At 35.8% G+C, this 19,176-nt stretch overlaps 1 protein-coding gene across 1 annotated transcript in view; it reads right to left on the reverse strand.

Moving 5' to 3' along the window:
• The window catches only part of TBC1D32 (TBC1 domain family member 32), a 242,268-nt gene that overhangs the window by 146,051 nt on the left and 77,041 nt on the right, over positions 1 to 19,176 (reverse strand). The window contains exons 19-21 of the mRNA XM_059400634.1: positions 12,180 to 12,318; positions 8,910 to 8,997; positions 6,852 to 6,970 (exon numbers count right to left, since the gene is read on the reverse strand). Of these exons, the coding sequence (XP_059256617.1) occupies positions 6,852 to 6,970; positions 8,910 to 8,997; positions 12,180 to 12,318 (346 nt within the window). The remainder of the gene's footprint in view (positions 1 to 6,851; positions 6,971 to 8,909; positions 8,998 to 12,179; positions 12,319 to 19,176) is intronic.

Consider the following 19,176-nt stretch of genomic DNA (forward strand, 5'->3'; position numbering starts at 1 on the left):
CTTTGGATCACTATGTTTGTGTCTTTAGGGTAAATACCCAGTACTGCAATTGCTGGGTCATAGGGCAGTTCTATTTTCAACATTTTGAGGAACCTCTATGCTGTTTTCCAGAGTGGCTGCACCAGCTTGCATTCCCACCAACAGTGTAGAAGGGTTCCCATTTCTTCGCTTCCTCGCCAGCATCTGTCATTTCCTGACTTATTTTAGCCATTCTGAATGGTGTGAGGTGATATCTCATTGTGGTTTTGATTTGTATTTCCCTGATGACGAGTGATATGGAGCACTTTTTCATGTGTCTGTTGGCCATCTGGATGTCTTCTTTGCAGAAATGTCTGTTCATGTCCTCTGCCCATTTCTTGATTGGATTATTTGTTCTTTGGGTGTTGAGTTTGCTAAGTTCTTTATAGATTCTGGACACTAGTCCTTTATCTGATATGTCATTTGCAAATATCTTCTCCCATTCTGTCAGTTGTCTTTTGATTTTGTTAACTGTTTCCTTTGCTATGCAAAAGCTTTGGATCTTGATGAAATGCCAATAGTTCATTTTTGCCCTTGCTTCCCTTGCCTTTGTCGTTGTTCCTAGGAAGATGTTGCTGTGGCTGAGGTCGAAGAGGTTGCTGCCTGTGTTCTCCTCAAGGATTTTGATCGATTCCTTTCGCACATTGAGATCCTTCATCCATTTTTAGTCTATTTTCGTGTGCGGTGTAAGGAAATGGTCCAATTTCATTTTTCTGCATGTGGCTGTCCAATTTTCCCAGCACCATTTATTGAAGAGGCTGTCTTTTTTCCATTGGACACTCTTTCATGCTTTGTCGAAGATTAGTTGACTGTAGAGTTGAGGGTCTATTTCTAGGCTCTCTATTCTGTTCCATTGATCTATGTGTCTGTTTTTGTGCCAGTACCATGCTGTCTTGATGATGACAGCTTTGTAATAGAGCGTGAAATCCGGAATTGTGATGCCACCAACATTGGCTTTCTTTTTCAATATCCCTTTGGCTATTCGAGGTCTTTTCTGGTTCCATATAAATTTTAGAATTATTTGTTCCATTTCTTTGAAAAAGATGGATGGTACTTTGATAGGAATTGCATTAAATGTGTAGATTGCTTTAGGTAGCATAGACATTTTCACAATATTTATTCTTCCAATCCAGGAGCATGGAACATTTTTCCATTTCTTTGTGTCTTCCTCAATTTCTTTCATGAGTACTTTATAGTTTTCTGAGTATAGATTCTGTGTCTCTTTGGTTAGGTTTATTCCTAGGTATCTTATGGTTTTGGATGCAATTGTAAATGGGATTGACTCCTTAATATCTCTTTCTTCTGTCTTGCTGTTGGTGTAGAGAAATGCAACTGATTTCTGTGCATTGATTTTATATCCTGACACTTTACTGAATTCCTGTATAAGTTCTAGCAGTTTTGGAGTGGAGTCTTTTGGGTTTTCCACATATAGTATCATATCATCTGCAAAGAGTGATAATTTGACTTCTTCTTTGCCGATTTGGATGCCTTTAATTTCCTTTTGTTGTCTGATTGCTGAGGCTAGGACCTCTAGTACGATGTTGAATAGCAGTGGTGATACTGGACATCCCTGCCGTGTTCCTGACCTTAGCGGAAAAGCTTTCAGTTTTTCTCCATTGAGAATGATATTTGCGGTGGGTTTTTCATAGATGGCTTTGATGATATTGAGGTATGTGCCCTCTATCCCTACACTTTGAAGAGTTTTGATCAGGAAGGGATGCTGTACTTTGTCAAATGCTTTTTCAGCATCTATTGAGAGTATCATATGGTTCTTGTTCTTTCTTTTATTGATGTGTTGTATCACATTGACTGATTTGCGGATGTTGAACCAACCTTGCAGCCCTCGAATAAATCCCACTTGGTCGTGGTGAATAATCCTTTTAATGTACTGTTGAATCCTATTGGCTAGTATTTTGGTGAGTATTTTCGCATCTGTGTTCATCAAGGATATTGGTCAATAGCTCTCTTTTTTGATGGGATCCTTGTCTGGTTTTGGGATCAAGGTGATGCTGGCCTCATAAAATGAGTTTGGAAGTTTTCCTTCCATTTCTATTTTTTGGAACAGTTTCAGGAGGATAGGAATTAGTTCTTCTTTAAATGTTTGGTAGAATTCCCCCAGGAAGCCGTCTGGCCCTGGGCTTTTGTTTGTTTGGAGATTTTTAATGACTGTTTGAATCTCCTTACTGGTTATGGGTCTGTTCAGGCTTTCTATTTCTTCCTGGTTCAGTTGTGGTAGTTTTTATGTTTCTAGGAATGCATCAATTTCTTCCAGATTGTCAAATTTGTTGCGTAGAGTTGCTCATAGTTTGTTCTTATAATAGTTTGTATTTCTTTGGTGTCAGTTGTGATCTCTCCTCTTTCATTCATGATTTTATTTATTTGGGTCCTTTCTCTTTTCTTTTTGATAAGTTGGGCCGGGGTTTATCAATTTTATTAATTCGTTCAAAGAACCAGCTCCTAGTTTCGTTGATTTGTTCTATTGTTTTTTTGGTTTCTATTTCATTGATTTCTGCTCTGATCTTTATGATTTCTCTTCTCCTGCTGGGATTAGGGTTTGTTTCTTGTTCTTTCTCCAACTCCTTTAGGTGTAGGGTTAGGTTGTGTACCTGAGACCTTTCTTGTTTCTTGAGAAAGGCTTGTACCGCTATATATTTTCCTCTCAGGACTGCCTTTGTTGTGTCCCACAGATTTTGAACCGTTATATTTTCATTATCATTTGTTTCCATGATTTTTTTCAATTCTTCTTTAATTTCCCGGTTGACCCATTCATTCTTTAGAAGGATGCTGTTTAGTCTCCATGTATTTGGGTTCTTTACAAACTTCCTTTTCTAGTTGAGTTCTAGCTTTAGAGCATTGTGGTCTGAAAATATGCAGGGAATGATCCCAATCTTTTGATACCAGTTGAGTCCTGATTTAGGACCGAGGATGTGATCTATTCTGGAGAATATTCCATGTGCACTAGAGAAGAATGTGTATTCTGTTGCTTTGAGATGAAATGTTCTGAATATATCTGTGATGTCCATCTGGTCCAGTGTGTCATTTAAGGCCTTTATTTCCTTGCTGATCTTTTGCTTGGATGATCTGTCCCTTTCAGTGAGGGGAGTGTTAAAATACCCTACTATTATTGTATTGTTGTTTATGTGTTTCTTTGATTTGGTTATTAATTGGTTTATATAGTTGGCTGCTCCCACATTGGGGGCATAGATATTTAAAATTGTTAGATCTTCTTGTTGGGAAGACCCTTTGAGTATGATATAGTGTCCTTCCTCATCTCTTATTATAATCTTTGGCTTAAAATCTAATTGATCTGATATAAGGATTGCCACTCCTGCTTTCTTCTGATGTCCATTAGCATGGTAAATTCTTTTCCACCCCCTCACTTTAAATCTTGAGGTGTCTTCAGGCTTAAAATGAGTTTCTTGGAGGCAACATATAGATGGTTTTTTTTTTTTTATCCATTCTGATACCCTGTGTCTTTTGACAGAGGCATTTAGCCCATTAACATTCAGGGTAACTATTGAGAGATATGAATTTAGTGCCATTGTATTGCCTGTAAGGTGACTGTTGCTGTATATGGTCTATGTTCCTTTCTGATCTACCACTTGTAGGCTCTCTCTTTGCTTAGAGGACCCCATTCAATATTTCCTGTAGAGCTGGTTTGGTGTTTGCAAATTCTTTCAGTTTTTGTTTGTCCTGGAAGCTTTTAATCTCTCCTTCTATTTTCAATGATAGCCTAGCTGGATATAGTATTCTTGGCTGCATGTTTTTCTCGTTAGTGCTCTGAAAATATCATGCCAGCTCTTTCTGGCCTGCCAGGTCTCTGTGGATAAGTCAGCTGCCAATCTAGTATTTTTACCATTGTATGTTACAGACTTCTTTTCCCTGGCTGCTTTCAGGATTTTCTCTTTGTCACTGAGACTTGTAAATTTTACTATTAGGTGACGGGGTGTGGGCTTATTCTTATTGATTTTGAGGGTTTGTTCTCTGAACCTCCTGAATTTTGATGCTCGTTCCCTTTGCCATATTGGGGAAATTCTCCCCAATAATTCTCTCCAGTATACCTTCTGCTCCCCTCTCTCTTTCTTCTTCTTCTGGAATCCCAATTATTCTAATGTTGTTTCATCTTATGGTGTCACTTATCTCTCGAATTCTCCCCTCGTGGTCCAGTAGCTGTTTGTCCCTCTTTTGCTCAGCTTCTTTATTCTCTGTCATTTGGTCTTCTATATCACTAATTCTTTCTTCTGCCTCATTTATCCTAAGAGTGAGAGCCTCCATTTTTTATTGCACCTCATTAATAGCTTTTTTTATTTCAACTTGGTTAGATTTTAGTTCTTTTATTTCTCTGGAAAGGGCTTTTATATATCCTGAGAGGGTTTGTCTAATATCTTCCATGCCTTTTTCGAGCCAGGCTAGAACCTTGAGAATTGTCATTCTGAACTCTAGATCTGATATATTACCAATGTCTGTATTGATTAGGTCCCTAGCCTTCAGTACTGCCTCTTGTTCTTATTTTTGTGGTGAATTTTTCCGTCTTGTCATTTTATCCAGATCAGAGTTTATGGAGGAGCAAGTAAAATACTAAAAGGGTGGCAACAACTCCAGGAAAATATGCTTTAACCAAATCAGAAGAGATCCCAAATCATGAGGGGGTAGAATGGGAATAAAAGAGGTTCATAAAGGGAGAGAGAAAAAAAATAAAGAACGAAAGAAAGAATTAAAAAAAAAGAAAACGAATAAAGAAAAATATAAAAAAGAAAAAATATATATATTAGATAAACTAGTTAAAAAACGTTATAAAAGAAAAGGGTAAAAGTTAAAAAAAAAATTTTTACCAGAAGGCAGAAAAAAAAAAACAAAAAATGAAAAAGAAAAAAATTAAATTTCTGCAAGACTAAAAAAAATCACAGGGAGAAAGCCATGAGTTCCGTGCTTTGCTTTCTCCTCCTCTGGAATTTGGCTGCTCTCCTTGGTATTGAAACCGTACTCCTTGGTAGGTGAACTTGGTCGCAGCTGGATTTCTTGTTGATCTTCTGGGGGAGGGGCCTGGTGTAGTGATTCTCAAGTGTCTTTGCCCCAGGTGGAATTGCACCGCCCTTAACAGGGGCTGGGCTGAGTAATCCGCTCGGGTTTGCTTTCAGGAGCATTTGTTCCCTGAGCGCTTTCCGTAGAGTTCCGGAGGATGGGAATACAAATGGCGGCGTCCTGGTCTCCGGCCCGGAGGAGCCGAGAGCCCGGGGCCCCACTCCTCAGTGCACCCTCAGAGAACAGCGCCCAGTTACTCCCGTCTGCCTGACCTCCGGCCGCGCTCCGAGCTCACCGAGCCTGCGACCGGTTCAAGGTAACACCGAGCTGTGATCTTACTGTTGGCTCTGTCTCTGTAGCCGGCTTTCCCGTTCCAATACCCGCAAGCTCTGTGACACTCAGACACCCGCAATCCTTCTGTGACCCTGTGGGACCTGAGGCCACACTGACCCCGCGTGGGCCTCGCCCCGGTTTAGCCTCTGGAGAGATGTCCCTCAGCGGAACAGACTTTTAAAAGTCCTGATTTTGTGCGCCGTTGCTCCGCCGCTTGCCGGGAGCCGGCCCCTCCCCCCGGGGTCTATCTTCCCGTCGCTTTGGATTCACTTCTCCGCCAGTCCTACCTTTCAGAAAGTGGTTGTTTTTCTGTTTCCAGAATTGCTGTTCTTCTTCTCTTCGATCTGCCGATGGATTTGCAGGTGTTTGCAATCTTTAGATAAGCTATCTAGCTGATCTCCTGGTAGCTGAAGTAGTCTCAGCCTGCTACTTCTCCGCCATCTTGACTCCTCCCTCCACAATGCTGATTTTAACTTAACAGTTTAACAGGGCAAATTCAAGCTCTAAACTCTGACCTCTGTGGTAAGAACATCTGATATCTCTTGAGTCCAAGTTCAGGGGAGAGTCTTATATTTGGATGGCATACAAACAAAATTTAAGTGCCCCCTATGTACTTCTCTCCTTCCCAGAGACTTCCTTCCATGTGCCAGCTGCTGTGTAGCCCTAAAACTCTTCTCTTTTGATTTTTCAAACTTGTTAGAATATGGATATCTCTGTGGATTCTTGCCCTCAGGCAAAAGTCTGTTAAACAGAATCTCAAGCAGTCCAATCTATTCATCTGCACACTGTCTCCCCTCCTTTTTTGGGGGTTGGGGGGAGTCTCTTTTTAGCCATTCTGTTGCTTTTTTAAGTCTCTTTTCAAGAGTTTGTGTTTACTACTGGAGGGAAGTAGCCTAGCATTACAGAAAACAAAATTTCATTTTTTAAAATAATTTTATAACATTTTCTTTTAAACTTTCCCAGCCTGCCATAAAGTCAAAGTTAGGAATTCTCAAGTCATTTAGCTTTGGTGAAATTTGGGAAATATGTCAAATACATAAAAGCCATTGAATTATAATAGAACATTGTATAGGTACTTTAGAATTTCTCCTTTTTTGGCACATTACTCTAAATGACAATTTTCTATTAGATTTAAACAAAGGGCAAAAGCTTCCTCTTTTTTTTTTTTCCTTTGGTTGATTGGTTTTTGTTTTAGGGTTTTGGTAGGGTGAGTGAGGTTGTTTTTCATAATGTCTGCTGTGTCTTACTCTTCGATAGAAAAAAATTACAGTAAAAACAATGTGAAAGGAAAACATTCTTACGAAATGCAATTCCCATTAAACACTAGTAGTTCTAACCACTTTTTGAAAACAAAAAAAAAAATTAGAACTGAAACAAAGGAGTTAAAAGAAAGTTAGGAAAAGCTGCTGATTGTAACCTAATATATATAAAGTCAGGATGAAGTAATTTCTGAGAGAGATACCCAGATCATTCCCCACCTTTTGACAGCTCCGGTCAATAGGATCCACTGGAGTAGATCTGGGATGGGTTACTCTAACATCATCTCTTCCACATTCCAGATTGGCCCATAATTCAGTTATAAGTGCATTAATAAATCCTAAGAAGAATTATTTTACATTATTTTACTATTTCTTGGGATTATAGAGAAATACATAATTATCCCTCTGACAAGACTGATCCACAGTGACAACAGACACATACTTACATCTTGAGTAAAAAATAACTTCTAACCTTGGTAAAAATTGTATCTCCTACTGTTCACTATATCTTCATGATACCTCACTGTCATAAAACTGCATAATGACTAAATTCTGAGACACTATCTCCCTGGAGAACTGAATTTTGAGTCTTACATAAAATTTATCCCTTAGCCAATAACATCTGAGCATGTTTTCCTGAAAAATAAGATTTATACTTTACTCTGCAAATGGGCCAACAATGAAAGGTGGCTGAAAGGTTGTATGTGTGTGTGTGTGTGTGTGCATGTGTGTAGGAGCTATCAGGAGGCAGGGTAGGCAAACAGTGTGTGTTCCTTATCCCAATATATATACTAATATAACTTTTTTTTAAATTCTTATGCTTGAAACAATTGAATTTCACACAACTTTTGGCTCAACAGAATTTAAATTCTCATGAGTAAGATACTATATGACTAAATGAAAGTGATTATTAAGGTTGATTATTAAATTTTTATGAAGAATCAAATTACATAAAAAAGTGTAAGACAGAATATCTAATAAAATCAGTAAGTTCATAATAACATCAGAGCAGAAAGGCTCCTGTGATATAAAAGAAAAAATATGGAATCTGAAATAAAAAATATCAGGGTTGAAATTATAAACCTGCCAGCTTAATAGTGGTATGTCCTTATACAAATCCCTTAACTTCTTAGAGCATCAGTTCCCCCTTTTGAAAATTGAAATACTGCTATATTTGAGGGCTGACATGAAGTATAAATGGGATGATACATGTAGAGTTACTAATATACTACCCTAAGACATCATAGGAACTCAATCAGTGTTAGTCTTCTCTCCATTGCCCTGTAAGATAACTGATATCATGAGGCTTAGAAGCTTAATGACTTGGCCAACAGGGAAATCTGAGGTTAAATCTAGTCTCCATATGCTTCCATTAATGTGCCTCTACTATGGAAATATATTAGATTATATACCAAATAGAAGAAGAAATAAGTTGTTCAGTTTATGACAACTTCTACCAAGAAACATGTTTCATAATATTCCAAATTAGCTTGTCAAAAAGATTTTAAGATATATTATAGTAAAATATTTTCATTTAAGGAGAGAATCAGTTGTGGTCAGTGATGTTATAATTCATCAACCCTAAGCTTTCAAAAATATAACCATAGAATCTCTATTAGAGGTATGTCTTGTCTCTGGTTCAGGGTTCAGATAACCTTAGATATCTTAAGTTAGCAATGTTTAAACTTCTTAAAAATCCAATCCATAGTAGATAATACATGCTGACTGCAAATACAGTGGTGAAAACTAAGTGGTAAGAGGAAAGCTTTCAAGAAGCAAAAGAGGAAGAATGGAAATAAGGAAATGGGATGTATGTATGTATGCTAACTATTGTGGTTGTAAATTCTGAAGCATATACAGGCCACTAAAACTGAGCATTAAGAAATCCTGTAAGATTCAAAAAAGGAAAAAAGAAAAAAAGAAATCCTGTAAGATTCAGCTGTACTGAGAGGACAACATCCTTTTGATTTATAACATAAAGACAATTTTCTAAAGCATCAAGTACTTCTCAGTTTAATTCATTATGTTCCCTATTCTCAAAAAAAGAGAACAAGGCTGTGTGTACATATATCTTTCAAGAGAAAAAAAATCCCATTGCAATTTCATGGAAGTGAAAAAATAAAGGACACTCTGTAACTTTCCCTTACCTAAGAGAAAGTAACAGGGAAAATAACTTTAGAGTAAACATCCTGAGAGCTGATCATGCCAGTTAAATTCTCCGTCGGCCTGCTCATTTTATTTAAAATAATCAGAATTCTAATTAAAAGGAAAACTTACCCGAACTTTGTAGTGCTATTGCACCTGCTGCTGTGGATGCCACTTGTGTCACCAAAACTCCATAGCCAAACTTTTTATGCCTGCTGATCTAACAACATAAGTAAGGAACAATGAAAAGCAGGAAAACATAAAATGCTAATACTTTCTTCATACGTTACAGGCAGAGTAACTGATTCTCCTTATTACAGTACTACACATTCTTTCAGGTAAAGATAATTAGCAGCAAACACAAATCAGACACCCTATCAATGAGTTAATATTTTTCACAATCCTATTTCAGATATAGGTCCTAGCTCTAGCCTTCAAATTAAGTAGATTTTTGCCTTGAATGAGTCACTTCTCTAGGTCTCAGTCTCTTCATACATAAAATAAGCAACTTTGACCAGATGAAGATTAACATGCCTTCTGACTTTAAATTGTATTATTTTATTCCTTAGTTTAGTTCTTCAATAATAAATTTCCTCATTAATAAATCTGTATTATCAGTTGAACTATACTTATAAATAGCTGAGAAACTTTAAAAAATAGTATCTTCTAAATGGTAATTATTTTTAGAGGAAATCTGATTTTTTTCTCCTTGTGATATATATATATATATCACAAACACACACACACAAAGAATTCTCATCAGTAACACACAGGTTTCTAAACAGTGTTGTGGAAAACCTTGGATAATTTGTTATGTCCCAAAGAGAGTACTATACATATATTCATGGTAAAGCACAAAAATATCACGCTTGGCAAAAAACGGAATATGAAAATAATAAACATTAAAAAATATTCCTTCTCAGATCTTAGTTATGACCAGGTTGGCTAATAAAATGGCTGAATTCTAAACAAAGTTAACTAACCATTTATAATTTTTATTTTTTCAACATTCCATTAAAAGGATCTGTTTTAATCAAATTTTAAAAATACAAACTGTACGTTCAGATTTGAGGGCAAAAAGAAAAGTAGGAAGGAACTAAAAGATCATGGGAAAGAATTAGATTTCTTCAATTTTCTGCTATTCATGTTTTATAAGTTTGCTTTCCTTTTCTAATTTTATTACTTATCTTTTCCACTTTCCTTAATTTACCATACATTAGATAACACAGAGGTACAGAAATATGAATTTTTTTTTCCTGCTTGCCCTCCTCTGTAATAACTCAAAAAATACCTTACACATCAGTCATCCCCACTGACTCTGCTGATTTTGATACTAATAGCCACAGGAGCCTCCCAAATTCATATTAAGTACTGAAAAGGAAGAGGCAAAGCAAAACTTCAGAAAAGTTAGACATGCTTGACTAAAGTATGACTTAACTTTCAGGAACACTGTTAAAGACAAGTTCTAGTCTTACTGCCTTCAGTAACTAGGTGTGAGCATTCACAGATCATTTTACAAAATGTGGATCTCTACTTTCTCTTCAGCAAAATTAAGGAAATGGACTAGTAGTTTTCGTACAAGATATCAGAGAGTCTAAATTTTCAAAAAATGTCCTGAATAGCATAAAGCATCATTAAAATATTGAATCATATTATAAGGTTGTGCATTACTGAGATTTAGGGAACAGTATCCTCTATTATAACCACCAGTGTGGTACAAAAGAAGGCTAAATTCTTTTAATATTCATAAATGTTAAAACAATGACATCTAGTCTTAGATATATGATCACAGTAGCAAAAGTTATGTATGCATAGTCTCAAGCATCTGAGAAAGAAAAATGTCTTTGAATTGCTTTAGTATTTTCAAAAATGTAAAAAACAAAACAAAATAAAACAAAAAAACCACACACACACAAAAGAAAAAACACAAACAAACAAACAAACAAAAAAACCCACCCAAATGGTTAATTAAGTACACAAGGAGATTCAAACTCACCAGCAGAGAAATTCATATTAAAATGACAAATTCATTTATGTAAACTTAAAACTCCCAAAAACCTTAAATATTTACTATAGTCTGAATATTTGTGTCCCTATAAAATTCATGTGTTGAAATCCTAAACCCCAAAGGTGATATAGTGAATGGGACCTTGATTAGATCATGAGGTGGTTGAGTCCCCAAGAATAGGATTAGTACTCTTCCAAAAAAGATCCCGGAGAGCTCCCTAGCCCTTATCCATGTGAGGATACAATGTCACATCTATGATCAGAAGAGGGCCCTCACCTGACCACACTGGCATCCTGATCGTGGACTTCCAGGCTCCAGAATTGTAAGCAATAAATGTGTGCTGTTTATAAACCACACAATCAATGGTATTTTAACAGCCTAAATGGACTAAGACAATATTTGACAAGAAGTATCCACACCCCAAGATACTATACATATTAAACACATTAGCATGGAACCCAGGGATAAAGGAATACATGCCAGGTGAAATGGAAGTGTGACTCAGAAATGGCAGAGGAATCAAATTAATCAAAACAGATACCTTACATGCACAGATGAGAAGAGATGCCATAAACTGTGGTATATAAATAACTAAGTTCTCTATACTTGAGGTCCAACTAGATAAATAAAAACACATCTGCACATACAAACCTAATATCATAAACCCATGAACAAATTTTCATATGTTTTATTTGTGAAGGGATGCTTAGGGCCCTCCCTCATAAACCATCTACTCTTCCAGGCAAAAACTCTAAGTTATTTGTGTTTTTATAAGTTTAAGCAAAAGCAGGAAATTAGAACTGACGAACAAATAAAATGTTATTTACAACCTGGTAACCTAGTAACATCAATATACAACAGCTGCCAGAAACAAGACACAATTTAAAAGCATACATATGATCCAAAAAGCCAAGTTCAGGGATGTTTATGCTATCACAGCAAGAAGCTGAATACACCTCAATGAACTTCTGAGAAAGGGCTAAATTATGCTCGACATTTTAACAGTATCAGTAAAATACCTCTACAAGTATTTTTTTTAATGTGAGAACTAAATTCTTATTAACATGTGCATTTAAGCCCAATGAGGTTTATCCCCTTCCTGAAAGTCCATCCAGTTTTAGTGTAATCAAAATTTATTGTATTTATAACACATCTGGATGGTTAAATGTATTTTTCAATTCCATCTGGTTACTTCCCATCCTGTAAACACATCCATAGAGAGCAACATCAATTCAAATGCTTTCCTGAAAAAATATCAAGTTAAAAATTACAATGCTATATGGCTTTTTAATTGGGGTTTAATAACCTCTTCTGCAGAGAAGACAGAATGATGTTCTTAATGGCTTTTACAACAACAAAAATTCTTTTTGACTGCGGCAGATGGTAATTCATACCTGTAATTTTTTTGCATATCGGTTGAACATAAATGTCACACATTCATTGATGGCACCTGTTCTTTGAAGAAAGAGTAGTCCTTTGGGAGTGGCAGCAAAATTTAGTAAATCATCTAACAAATTCTCTTCCCAAGCCATACTGAAACAGGTAAAAGAAAGGTATACATTTCATTATTACACTCAAAACTGAAAAGAAAATAATTTCAGCTTAATACTGCTAATAAACTTACAGAGTACGTACTGATGCCCAAGTATGCAGTTTTAAAAAATAAAGATAAATAAAAAGTATGGTTTCCATGAGAGTGAGTTATTTTATATTTTCTATGCCAATAATTTTCTTCCACTTTAATCAAATGTTAACTATAGGTGTCAGCATTTTTATTACATCTAGTTTCTCTCATCTTCACTTTAATTTCATTCTCTTCTCCTACCATAATTCTGCTGGGTCTGAATCCCCAAGTCCCAACTCTACCTTATTTCCATACTTTCTTTTCATTACAGAGTATCTGTCTTTCAACTTTATAAGGCATATCAGGAACAGTACCTTTATTTTCATAGGTTTTTAATTTTACTTTTAGAGAATGATGTTTTTTTTCCTCAAACTCTTTTAAAAGGAAGGACAGTAACATTCTCCAGAGAAAAATTCTGCAACATTCAGAAGACAGAGTTAATAGGAGAGTCAGAGCAAGAAATGCGGAAATGTAGGGGGGGATATGAGCACTTCATTTGGAAGTACCAAAAGGAGAAAATGGATTACCTACTCGATAGTCCTAGTCATCTGGAAAGAAACTTTGCATATAAAAATAGGCAAAAAACCAATATCTACATGTATAGTGAAATTTTGAGTACGGAGATTAATGCCATTTTCCCCCAAGGAAGTATCAGAAGTCTTTTTTGAAAAGGATTGTAAAGAAATTTGAAATTTAAAATTGAATGATTAGTTCATGTTTTGACATCTATCCCTCTATACCAGTAACACAAAGCAATGGCCAAAGATATAACCATGTTTAAATAACAAATTCCACTATGGACAGAGAACAGAAATACAAAGAAATAGAACTCTACTTTTAAGGTAAATGCAGGCAACAGAAACCAAATTTATTGTTCCAGTAAGATATAAAGGACTAACGGAATTACCTCCGAGACACAAGACTAGTGCTAGACTCACTGCTTAAACCTAAGACTGGATAAGACTAATAAAAATAATATATATTTAACCAGATTAAAACAAAATTTATATACTTAAAAAATACTACATACATAGTTTGGCTATTGTGGACATCGCTGCTATAAACATTCGGGTGCACGTGCCCTTTGGATCACTACATTTGTATCTTTAGGGTAAATACCCAGGAGTGCAATTGCAGGGTCATAGGAAAGTTCTATTTTTAATTTCTTGAGGAATCTCCACACTGTTCTCCAAAGAGGCTGCACCAACTTGCATTCCCATCAACACTGTGGGAGGGTTCCCCTTTCTCCACATCCCCTCCAACACATGTTGTTTCCTGTCTTGCTAGTTTTGGCCATTCTATCTGGTATAAGGTGATATCTCAATGTAGTTTTAATTTGAATCTCCCTGATGGCTAGTGATGATGAACATTTTTTCATGTGTCTGAGAGCCATCTGTATGTCTTTATTGGAGAAGTCTCTGTTCCTATCTTCTGCCCATTTTTTGATATGATTGTCTGTTTTGTGTGTGTTGAGTTTGAGGAGTTCTTTATAGATCCTGGATATCAACCTTTTGTCTCTACTGTCATTTGCAAATATCTTCTCCCATTCCGTGGGTTGCCTCTTTGTTTTATTGACTATTTCCTTTGCTGTGCAGAAGCTTTTGATTTTGATGAAGTCCCAAAAGTTCATCTTTGCCTTTGTTTCCTTTGCCTTTGGAGACATATCTTGAAAGAAATTGCTGTGGCTGATATCGAAGAGATTACTGCCTATGCTCTCCTCTAGGACTCTGATGGAGTCCTGTCTCACATTGAGGTCTTTTATCCATTTTCAGTTTATCTTTGTGTATGGTGTAAGAGAATGGTCGAGTTTCATTCTTCTACATATAACTGCCCAGTTTCCCAGCACCATTTATTGAAGAGACTGTCTTTTTTCCACTGTATATTTTTTCCTGTTTTGTTGAAGATTATTTGCCCATAGAGTTGAGGGTCCAGATTATATCTTTTTCTTGGTTTCATTTTTCTTCTTTCCTTTTTCAACCAACATCTTACCAATTCCTTTTTTTAAATCTTTTTAATTTTTCATTGTTATAGTCATATTTTATTTCTTTACTATATTTAACCTTATTTTTTTGTATATACATAAGTTTTTCTTGCTTTAAGGATCTGGGATACAGTTTCCTCTAACGGACAAAAATATACCTTAAATCTAGTGTATGGATTTGTTCAAGTTTCCCAGCTGATCACATTCTCTCTTATTTTTAAATTGTTTTTGTTCCTTTTTCAACCAACTTATTTTATCAATTCCTTTTCTAAAATCTTTTTTAATTTCCATCTTTATAGCAATATTCCATCCCTTCATCATATCTCCCCTTATTTTTTGTATATACAGATGTTTTTCTTTCTTTAAACTTTTGGGAGGCATTTTTTTCTAACAGAGTAACATATGCCCCAAATTTAGTATGTGGCTCCATTCTATTCCCCAGTATGATCATATTCTTTTTTTTTCTTTTCCTTTCTTTTTGCCCCGATTTTGGGTCTCTTGTTTAGTGTGTATTTTTATGGGGCTGTTGTTGCCCTTTTAGCATTTTATTCTCTCATTTATCTATCCTTCTTTGGACAAAGTGACAAAATGAAAAAGCTCACCTCAAAAAAAAAAAAAATAGAATAAGAGGCAGGACCAACTGGCAGGGACCTAATCAATATGGATATTAATAAGATGTAGGAACTAGAGTTCATAATGACAATTATAAAGATAATAGTTGGGCTTGAAAAAAGCATAAAAGATACTAAAGAATCCCCTTTTGAAGATATAAAAGAACTAAAATCTAACCAAGTTGAAATTAAAAAGGCTATTAACAACATGCAATAAAAAATGGAGGCACTAACTGCTAGGATAAATGAGGCAGAAGGGAGAATCAGGGATACAGAACAACAAATGATGGAGAATAGAAGCTGAGATAAAAGAGAAGTGGATCATGAGGGGAGATTCAAGAGATAAGTGACACCATAAGACAAAACAATATTGGAATATTTGGGATCCAAGAAGAAGAAGAAAAAGAGAGAGGGGGCAGAAGGAATACTAGAGCAAATTATAGTGGAAAACTTCCCTAATTTGGGGAAGGAAGCAGACATCAAAACCCAAGAGGCACAGAGAACCCCTCTCAAAATCAATAAAAATAGATCAACACCCCGTCATATAATAGTAAAACTTAAAAGTCTCAGAGACAAAGAGAAAATCCTAAAAGCCCCTCAGGACAAGAAGTCTGCAACCTACGATGGTAGAAACATTAGATTCACAGCAGTCCACAGACACCTGGTAGGCCAGAAAGAACCGGCATGATATATTCAGGGCACTAAATGAGAAAAATATGCATCTAAGAATACTATATCCAGCTAGGCTGATTATAGTAGGAGAGAAAAAAAGAGAACAAAAATGGGGAGAGAAAAAGAAAACAAAAATGGGGAGAGAAAAAAATCTTCCAAGACCAAAAAAAAAAAAAAAAAAAAAACCCTAAAAGACTTGCAAACACCAAGTCAGCCTTATACAGCCCTATAGGAAATACTGAAAGGGGTCCTTTAAACAAAGAGAGAGCCCAAAAGTAACACAGATCATAAAGGAACAGAGATAATATACACTAACACTAACAGTCACCTTACAGGGAATACAAGAGCACTAAATTCATATATTTCAATAGTTACCCTGAATGTAAATGGGATAAATGTCCCAATCAAAAGACACAGGGTATCAGATTGGATTAAAAAACAAGACCCATCAATACACTATCTGCAAGAGACTCATTTTAAATCCAAAGACACCTCAGGATTGAAAGTGAGGGGGTCGTAAACCATTTACCACACTAATGGACATCAAAAGAAAGATGGGGTAGCAATCCTTATATCAGACACATTAGATTTTAAACCAAAACTATAGTAAGAGATGAGGAAGAACACTATTATCATATTTAAGGAGTCTATCCAACAAGAAGATCTTACAATTTTAAATATCTATGCCCCTAACATGGGAGTAGCCAATTATATAAGCCAGTTAATAACAAAATCAAAGAAACACATCAACAATAATAAAATAATACTAGGGGAATTTAACACCCCCTTCAATGAAATAGAGACAGATCATCTGAGCAAAAGATCAACAAGGAAATAGGCTTTAAATGACACATTGGATCAAATGGAAGTCACATATATATTCAGAACATTCCATCTCAAAGCTACAGAATACACAACCTTTGCTAGTGTACATGGAAAATTCTCCAGAATAGATCACATCCTGGGTCACAAATCAGGTCTCAACTGGTACCAAAACATTGGGATCATTTCCTGAACATTTTTGGACCACAATGCTTTCAAACTAGAACATAAACATAAGAGGAAAATTGGAAAGAATTCAAATAAATGGAGGACAAAGAGCATCCTACTAAAGAATGAATGGGTCAACCAGGAAATTAAAGAAGAATTTTTAAAAATTCACAGAAACAAATGAAAATGCAAACACAACTGTCCAAAGTCTTTGGGATGCAGCAAAGGCAATCCTAAGAGGAAAATATATAACAATACAAGCCTTTCTCAAGAAAAAAGAAAGGTCTCAATTATACAACCTAAGTCTGCACCTAAAGAAGCTGGAGAAAGAACAAAAAAATAAAGCCTAACCCCAGCAGGACAAGAGAAATAATAAAGATTGCGGCAGATACCAATGAAGTGGAAACCAAAAGAACAGTAGAACAGATCAACAAAAGTAGGAACTGGTTCTTTGACAGAATGAATAAGACTGATAAACCCATGGCCAGACTTATCAAAAAGAAAAGGACCCAAATTGTCAAAATCATGAATGAAAGAGGAAAGATCACAACCAACACTAAAGAAATACAAACAATAATAAAAACATATTATGAGCAACTATATGCCAGCATATTCGACAATATGGAAGAAATGGATGCATTCCTAAAGACATACAACTACCAAAACTGAATCAGGAAGAAATAGAAAACCTGAACAAACCCAAAACCAGTAAGGAAATTTAAGCAGTCTTTAAAAATCTCCCAAGAAACAAGAGCTCAGGGCCAGATGGCTTCCCAGGGGAATTCTAACAAACATTTAAAGAAGAATTAATAACTATTTTCTCTTGAAACTGTTCCAAAAAAAAAAAAAAAAAACAGAAATGGAAGGAAACTTCCAAACTAATTTTATGAGGCCCACATGACTTTGATCCCAAAACCAGACAAAGACCCCATCAAAAAGGAGAATTACAGATCAATATCCCTGATGAACACAGATGCAAAAATTCTCACCAAAATACTAGCTAATAGGATCCAACAGTACATTAAAAGGATTACTCACCACAACCAAATGGGATTTATTCCTGGGCTGCAAGGATGGTTCAACATCCACAAATCAATCAATGTTATACAATATACTAATAAAAGAAAGGACAAGAACCATATGATACCCTCAATAGATGCTGAGAAAACATTTGACGAATTATAGCACTCTTGATGAAAGAGTGTAGGGATAGTGGGTACGTACCTTAATATCACAAAAGCCATCTATGAAAAACCTAAGCAAATATCACTCTCAATGGGGAAAAACAGAGATTTTCCCCTAAGGTCAGGAACACGGTGGGAAAGTCCACTTTCACCACTGCTATTCAACATAGTACTAGAAATCCTAGCCTCAGCAATCACACAACAAAAAGAAACAAAAGGCATCCAAATCAGCAAAGAAGTCAAACTCTCACTCTTTGTAGATGATATGATACTTTACATGGAAAATCCAAAAGACTCCACTCCAAAACACTAGAACTCATACAGGAATTCAGGAATTCAGTAAAGTATTATATAAAATTATGTAAATATAAAATCAATGCAAAGAAATCAGTTGTATTTCTATACAACAACAAAACAGAAAAAAGAGAAATTAAGGAGTAGATTTCATTTACAACTACACCCAAAACTGTAATATACCTAGGAATAAATCTAACCAAAGAGGCAAAGAATCTGTAGTCAGAAAACTATAGAATAATCATGAAAGAAATTGAGGAAGACACAAAGAAACGGGAAAATGTTCCATGTTCATGGATTGGAAGAATAAATATTATGACAATGTCCATGCTACCTAGAGCAATGTTTAATGCAATCCCTACCAAAATACCATCAACTTTTTTCAAGGAAATGGAACAAATAATCTTAAAATTTAAATATAACCAGAAAAGACCCCAAATATCCAGAAGAATGTTGAAAAAGAAAACCAAAGCTGGCAGCATCACATTTCTAGACTTCAAGTTCTATTACAAAGCTGTCACCATCAAAACAGTATGGTACTGGCACAAAAACAGACACACAGATCAATGGAACAGACTAGAGAGCCCAGAAATGGACCATCAAATCTATGGTAAACCAAACTTCAACAAAGCAGTAAAGAATGTCCAATGGAAAAAAGACAGTCTCTTCACAAATGATGTTGCAGAAATTGGGACAGCCACACGCAGAAGAATGAAACTGGACCACTTCCTTATACCACGCAAAAAACAGACTCAAAGTGAACGAAAGTCCTGAACATGAGACAGGGATTCATCAAAATCCTTGAGGAGAACACAGGCAACAACCTCTTTGACCTCAGCTCCAACAACTTTTTCCTAGACACATAGCTAAAGACAAGGGAAGCAAGGGCAAAAATGAACAACTGGGACTTCATCAAAATAAAAAGCTTTTGCACAGAAAAGGAAACAATCAACAAAACCAAAAGACAACTGACAGAATGGGAGAAGACATTAGCAAATGACATATGAGACAAAGGACTAGTATCCAAAGTATCCA

The sequence above is a fragment of the Mustela nigripes genome, chromosome 5 (genome assembly GCF_022355385.1).
Source record: "Mustela nigripes isolate SB6536 chromosome 5, MUSNIG.SB6536, whole genome shotgun sequence".
In the NCBI taxonomy this organism is placed as follows: Eukaryota; Metazoa; Chordata; class Mammalia; order Carnivora; family Mustelidae; genus Mustela; species Mustela nigripes.